This window comes from Microtus ochrogaster, chromosome X (assembly GCF_000317375.1).
Source record: "Microtus ochrogaster isolate Prairie Vole_2 chromosome X, MicOch1.0, whole genome shotgun sequence".
In the NCBI taxonomy this organism is placed as follows: domain Eukaryota; kingdom Metazoa; phylum Chordata; class Mammalia; order Rodentia; family Cricetidae; genus Microtus; species Microtus ochrogaster.
The window spans coordinates 48,963,242-48,970,971 of record NC_022026.1 but is presented as its reverse complement, the minus strand read 5'-3'; the positions used below and the strand labels follow the sequence as shown (position 1 = coordinate 48,970,971).

The 7,730-nt window shown below is 36.9% G+C and overlaps 1 protein-coding gene across 1 annotated transcript in view; it reads right to left on the bottom strand.

The window, feature by feature from the left end:
- The window catches only part of Ppef1 (protein phosphatase with EF-hand domain 1), a 112,394-nt gene that overhangs the window by 66,397 nt on the left and 38,267 nt on the right, over positions 1-7,730 (bottom strand). The window contains exon 5 of the mRNA XM_005358789.3: positions 508-671. Coding sequence (XP_005358846.1) covers positions 508-671 — 164 coding nt within the window. The remainder of the gene's footprint in view (positions 1-507; positions 672-7,730) is intronic.

The window sequence follows — 7,730 nt, the reverse complement described above, 5'->3', positions numbered from 1 at the left end:
TCTCTGTGAGTTCGAGACCAGCCTGGTCTACAAGAGCTAGTTCCAGGACAGGCTCCAAAACCACAGAGAAACCCTGTCTCGAAAAACCACACAAAAAAAAAAACCAATACAATACAACTTCATTCATGTATATGAAATATCTGGAATAGGCAAATCAGCAGAGACTGAAAATAGAACAGTAGCTATTTAGGGGAAAGGAAGGAATAATAGATGGAAATGATGAAAATGTTCTATAATTAGTGCTAATACATATACAACCTTGTGACTACATTAAAATTGCTGAGACATATACTTTTAAATAAAAACTGTACAGTTTGTACACTCTTCTCAGAAGATGAACAGGGAGATGCGGCAGGCACCCGAGGAGTCATCTATTTTTTAGGTTAAACAAAGAGAGTAATTGTCACACGATGTAAACCATTTCCCATGGAAATACAAGTCAGAACATTTTCACCCATGCATCTGATAGGTGTGAACAAGAACCAGAGCAGTTTCTGTTGAGGTTACCTGGTGTTTCTTGAAGGCCCGAAGAAGTAAATCAATGTCAGTAAACGTGAGAGGAAACTGCAGCCGAGGGCCATCGTAAGAGTCGGGTACTTCTATCATCCCCAAATATTCCTGTCTATCCTTGTTTTCCTGCACAGGTTTTTCAAAAAGTCGACTTACTATTGCTGGAAAGGAAAGATAAAGAGGTATCAGATGGGGATTCAGCAGTCTAATGCCTCAAAAACCACTCTTAAATATCTGTGCAAGACACTATACTGCTATGAATGCCAACAGAGAGCACATAAAACTATGATGAATATCTAATTCTGAAGTTGGTAGCCGCCATCATTCCTTTCTGGAATTATGCTTCGTCAAAGCAGTGAGTCCATAATCAATGGGGAGAAGACCATGAAGCACATGAAAAACTGGTTAGTCAAGGTATTTTGATGTTCTGAAGTTGAAGTCTGATTCTTTGGTTCACTCTTACTTACAAGCAAGGCTAAAAGTATGAACAATGCGCTGCATTTGGTTCAAGCAGCTGCTGCTATTCATGATCTACACGAAATTAAACCGCAACATTCAATTTTCCCCTTGTTAAAGACTTCAGAGGATTTTGCTTAGCTTTAATTGATTTGTTTCTCTCTATGTACAACGTTTCTTCTGTGGTTTTCTTTTTTTCTTGGGAACAAAGCAGATAAAACTTAAATGACAAACCATAGGCAAAAATAACCAAAGGCCACTCCCTGTTTCTGAGAAATTTCTGTATGGTAATAGTCTGCCAACATTGCCCGTTTACTAAGGCAATTTAGTATGGCTGAAACCTACAATCATTTCCTGCCAAGTTGCCTATGAAACAGGCCCCTGAACAGAAACCTAGACAATTCAGGCAGAGAAAGGTGCAAGAGAATGTGATAGAGTAGCTGCAAAGTGGCCTCAGGATTGCATCCTAACTTCTGTCCATGCTTCTTAGAATGTGATCTTCATCAAGAGTATCTTTCCCTTGCTTTCGAGATGACTTCGGCTAATTACTTTAAACTCTTCTGAAAAAATGTGGTTCAAGAGCTACCTACCAGCTCCAAGTCCAGGTCTTAAGAGGCCTTCTATGATTCCATGCTCTCTGTTTGGGAACACAGCCATCTTCACTCAGCCCAAGCTCTCCTACCGAAAGGCCATGATTAATGGAACAGGGCAGCTAAACCGAGCCAAGGATGTCCTAGATCAGCTAGTAGCCAGCAGATCTCTAGACGCATCAATAAACTCCAGCCAATATTAAAAAATCTGTCAAACCGACTGTGCCAATGTCAGAAATGTTCAGCTAACTTATAGACTTGCTAGGAAAAAAAAAACACATTTTTTTCCTATGTCACTGAGATATTGTGGCTCCTTTGTGGTATTATAACCACGTGTTTGTTATTAAGGCTATCACCCTAAGTTCTCTGCAAAAAATAAAAACAAAACAAAAAAAATCAAAACCATATCTTTTCTGAATATCTAAAGTTGGTCACCTATAAAAGATAGGGTGCTATCTGATGTAGACAGAGTATATGTTTTCCATGGTCAATTATGATGAGCAGTAAGTCAAGAAGTAAATCTGAAAGCTTGTTCTAAACTAGGAAATAACATTTAACAATTTCATTAAAATATATTCTAAATTGCTACGTAATCCCAGTGTGTTTTGGTGAGTAGATAATACTGTATAAAAAGTGGAACTGAGGTATAATAACATCTGTATTCAATGTGGTCAGCAGACATCATTTTTCTCCTTTGATTTTGGTCTGATATTTAGGGAAAACTGAATTTTTCAATTTATGCTAGAAACCAGAAATGCAGGACATCCTGTTTAATTTGATTTCAGATTCATCATGTAGGCAGTGAAGCCTAAATAGTCTCCTTAACTCCCCTAATGATCACGCCATTCATTTTATTTGGGAATTGTCCTGCAAAGGAAAGATGAAATATCAGGCAACTCTTAGGAATATAACACCCCTGTCCACAGAAACCCCAACAGTTTTACTGCATCAGCTAACAGAGACAAAGTTTTTGTTATAGACTCTAAGAAAGAAAGCGACCATGGAGCACATGTGATTAGAACTGAGGGACCTTGTGTTTTAGGTGAGGTATGCTTATGGCATGACTGTAGTGTTCATGGAAGAGACTGTATAGCTTTTGAAATGCACCTGACTAAAACATGGATGCTAGCAGAAAAGAGAAAGAAGTTGAGTATATAGATCTGTAGTGTAAGGATAAGTCCCGCCCCTTAGGGGGCATGTTCGCCTCGGGCTAATGTTTACCTATAAATCTGGCAAGCTTGCTTCGGCTTTCCTGGTCTCCGTGGGAACGGTGGTTCTGTAAGTCTATTTCACCATTAAAGCTGTATATATTTTTACAATCTGTCTGCATTCGTTTACGCCGTTACACTGTAGATGCTAATACATATGGAGAACCCCCCCTCCCCACATGCGGCCCCTTTCCAAGTCTCCAGAAGCTTGGCAGCCTGGGGAGTCACTTTCTGTTGTCTCCATCTTCAGTGTAACCCTCTCTTTAGGCTTTGTCATACAATAAGACATGGCCAAAGGCATCTCTAATTTAAAACACTAGCCCTGGATCACATATCTGCTTATATGGACATGTCTACATTTATTGTTCCTAGTATTTTTTTCCACCCTAGGACAATCCTTTCTTCTTTATCTTTATGTTTTGGATAATTTATCTTCATCCTTCAAAACTCAGCAGGCTTCCCAGGTCGGGTCCCAAACCCTACAGTTTCAATAACAAAATTGATGATGATGATGATCGCGACAATGACAAGAAGACAATAGATAGCTCTGACTTACTGCATGCTTGCTACATAGCAGGAAGTGTTATAAGAAGGTGAGGGTTGCTATTTTCTCATTAAATACGTTGATATTGATAAATAAGAAACTACATCAACAATAAAGACTGATGATTGTGCATTAACCAAAAGAATTAATTTTAATAGATCACGAAAAATGCTAACTTTTTTTAATTTAGGAAAATATTCTATTTTCCTGGTCACTGCCTTCACACATGATGCCATTTCTCCCCTTCCCATTGGCTAGTAACAAATACATTTTATCAATGCTAGTCAATGATGAAAACTCGAGTTCAGTTATTTTAAGAACAAAACAAAATATTCTTTTAAAATCAATAGCTTAGTATAGTCCTTTCTTCCAGATATTTAATGACCCTTATTTCATAAAAAGCTTAATGATAAATTAATGCAAATTCCACTTCTCTAAATCAATTCTTCAGTAAAACTATGCAATATGAAATATTTGAGATTAATTTATTTTAATTTTGGTTTGTGTATATGAATTTCTGCCTGCACATATATCTTTGCATCACATATATATCTGGTGTCCACAGAGGCAAGAAGATGACATTGGTCTCCCTGGCACTGGAGTAAATGAAGATTGTGAGCTGCCATGTGGGCACTAGGAAATGAACCCGGGCCCTCTGCAAGAGCAGTAAATGCTCTTCACTGTTGAGCTATTTCTCCAGCTCCAATATCAAGTATTACTCTATATTAAATCATTATCCTTCTGTTGGGTTTTTAGCAAGACGAAAATTAGTAACAGAGATTCTCTTCTAATAACTAGTGTGTATAATGTATGAAAACTGAGTCTTAAATTTATTCCTCTGGCTGTCCTGGAACTTACTTTCTAGACCAGGCTGGTCTTGAACTCACGGAGATCCACTTTCCTCTGCCTCCTGAGTGCTGACTGGGATTAAAGTTGTGCAGCATCGCTGTCTGGCATGCTTTAACATTTCTAACGCATATATTGTCCTTGTTGCCCATAACTACTAAACAATAATTCAATGAATGCAAGCAATATATGAAAATTCATACAACATTTAATTGGAATTAATCCTTATTTATTTGATTTATAACTTTGTAAACACAGATCTAAACTAATTAAATATAATAAAATATTAACACAAACAAATGATACTTATACAAGTTGTTATAAGAAAATAATTTTTAAACCCTTGCCTTCACCCATGCTGCCATTTCTCTGTTTCCCACTAGCTAATAACAAGCAAATTTCATCACTGCCAGTGATTAAAACTTGAATAAAAGATCCTTTCTTTCATCTGAAGAAGGGAAAAAGTATAAAAATTGAAGCCCATAATTTTTGCACACAGATAATATCAGCTTATACCACCCACACATTACTTTGAAAAAAAACCACATGTTTCTGAACAAGGAAAAGCATCATTTGGCAACATTCATAGTTGTTTCATTTCCTAATTATAAGTCTGTGTCAAAATCATTAGTGTCCATATACTAAATTCAACAGATGCCAAATGACAGCTCATAAAGTTAATCTTAAATCTGGGCCAAAATCATTAGTGTTCATATATTAAATTCAATGGATACCAAAATGATAGTTAATAAAGTTAAGTTAACTATCAATTTTTGATTTAAAAATATGGAATGGAAGGATATATTCTTGGCATAAATTTTAAATTAAATAAATGAGTGTATTGGTTTCCATTAAATCAACAAAATAATGCTACCTACTTTCACTTGTTTTTAATACTCTTCTGCTATCTTCTGCGATAAGACAGGAAGCTGAAACAAGAAGAGTTTAACTATTATACAAAAATATATAATAACAAAATCTGTTGATGTGATTAAAAAATAAACTCAAGAAAAACTCCAAAATCTGATAAGGAAATTAAACACAATACAGAGATTAATCTCACAGGCTTGAATCACATTTTTATCCCTGATGAGATAAGTAACCTTGGAAGGGTACCCTCAGACCCTCGTTCTTATAAAAGGTAAATAATTAATACTAGTAATCTTTTTAGTTTGTCATGAATACTAAATGACATGATATAAATTATTGAAACACATGGTACATGGTGACGTTTACTGCAAAAAATAATATATGAGCTACTAATAATATTGAGTAAAAGCACCAGATGAGATATAAATATAAATATTTAATAAGATATTCCAAATAAGTAATGGGAAGATAGCATGCTGGCAAATATTTTATTCACCATAGTAACATAAAATTAAAATATTCTAGTACCACAAAAGTTAAAAATATAAATACATATATACATAATATATTCCTAAAGAATATATGTATGTATGTATGTATATATGTGTGTGTGTATATGTGTGTATGTGTGTGTGTATGTATGTAAACTATGTGGCCTGAGGGGGCACTTTGGCTGATGGTGAGTTCAAAGAAAAGTCTAAACAACATTTGCAAATGGGTTTACTCAGCCTACTCCCACCAGTCTCTGTATAAACCTAAGGCAACTTTGTCTTTGTCTTTTTCTTTTTTTGACTGTAGACGGCATTGTTGTAAAATACAGACTGGAAACTTGTATGTGCACTCTACTCTTTATCAAGTCTATGAATCTGTTTTAGCTCTGCAAGTAGAAGAACAGGGACATAAGCTGGTAGAAGTGAGTTTTGCATAAGATGCAGTATGTTTGCCAGCACGAATACTACATTAGGACCCCTCTTTCAAAACCAAATTGTCTTGAGATACTATGCACTTCAAAAAAATCAATCACTGATCTGGACTCTATATCTGGGACTTCCTTGCTGCTAAAAGAGCTTAGTACTTCAATTAAACAGGCCAAGGTGGAGGCTGTCTAGAATCCTCCCTCCCACCAAAGCATGAGAAATCAACTTACACAGTACATGCATAATGGCATATGCCTGTCATTCCAGTGCTCAATATGCTGAGGCAGGATGATTATGAGATCAAAGCCAGCTTGATCTACATAGATAAAGTCACCTTATACATACTTAAATCCTGCCTCTGGCAATGAAAAGAAGAGAAGGTGAAGAGGAGAGGAGAGGAGAGGGAGGCAGGAGGATGGAGAAGGAGGGAGTGAAGAGAAGAATGTGTATGTATGCCAAAAGGGACATGTACATAAACACATTAATACAGCCGCACAACTGGACGGAAAACAACCCATGCACACGTAAATAATAGGATGAATAAACCATAGTACATTGGTAAAATGGAATGTAATCCAACAACAGCAGTGACTAAATTACAATAACGTGAATGATCTCACAAGTATAATGTTGAGTAAGATTAGCTAGATTCAAGGTCTATTCTGAATGTTTCTACTGATAAATAAATTTTAAAAACAAGCATAATTAACTAACTTATGGTATAGACGTTCAAAACTAGTTCCATAGTGCAATAGACATCAGGTTTCAGTGAGAAGAGGCAGAAGGGAGGCTTCTGTGACTCCAATAATGGTTTGAGGGTATATTTTCGGTTTTTGAGACAAGGTCTCACTTAGCAAGGATGACCTTGAATTTTGGATCCCCCTACTTCCTCCTCAAAAGCTCAGACTGCAAGCACGTGTCACTGTGCTTGATTCTGCAGTGCTGGGGACTGAGCCCAGGGCCCCTGCATGCCAACCGAGCTCCTTCCCCAGCCATTCTGCCTTCTTTCTTCTTCTGAGTACCTGTTTTCTGGGCATGTTTTCTTTGAGAAAATTTCAGTCAGATATTATTTGTATACTTTCCTATAATGTATTTTATATTCCAAGGAAAACACTGTTCCTTTCTTTGAGAAGAAACATTCTGTTATATTTTTAAATCATCTGCAAAGTTTTTTTTTCAAAATGCAGATTTTGAAAAATCGAGAATCTGAATAAATATCTCTGAGCTGTAACCCAGCCATCTGTGGTTCTGAAACCCATATAAGCGACTCTGATGAAGTGAGTCTAGATTGAAATAGTAGCTGATTAGCAGAGAGAGACATGTTTCCTTTCATCATTATTATATTTCTCCCCCAAACATTTTTGACCAAGAACACGAAGCACAAACGACTGTCTTTAAACTGCAGCTACCTAAAATGGAGAGAATGGCAAAGTACCTACTTCCATGCAGTTCCCGCTCCTCGGGTTCGGCTATTCTACCACTCAGAAAGCCTCTATGGATCCTTAAATGCTTTCTTTAGTTTCATACAAATGTACTTGACTCAAATCATGCCACTCCCACTCTCCGCACCCCTTTAACGAGCATTTAAAGGTTGGGAAGATGGCTCAGTGGGTAAAGTGCCTGCTGCCGAGTCTGATGACCTGAGTTTAATTCCTAAGATCCACGTGGTTGAGAAAACCAAATCCTGCAAGTTGTCTTCTGACCTCCACACATGTACCAAGGCACATTTGTGAGCTCTCTCTCTCTCTCTCTCTCTCTCTCTCTCTCTCTCTCTCTCTCTCTCTCTCTC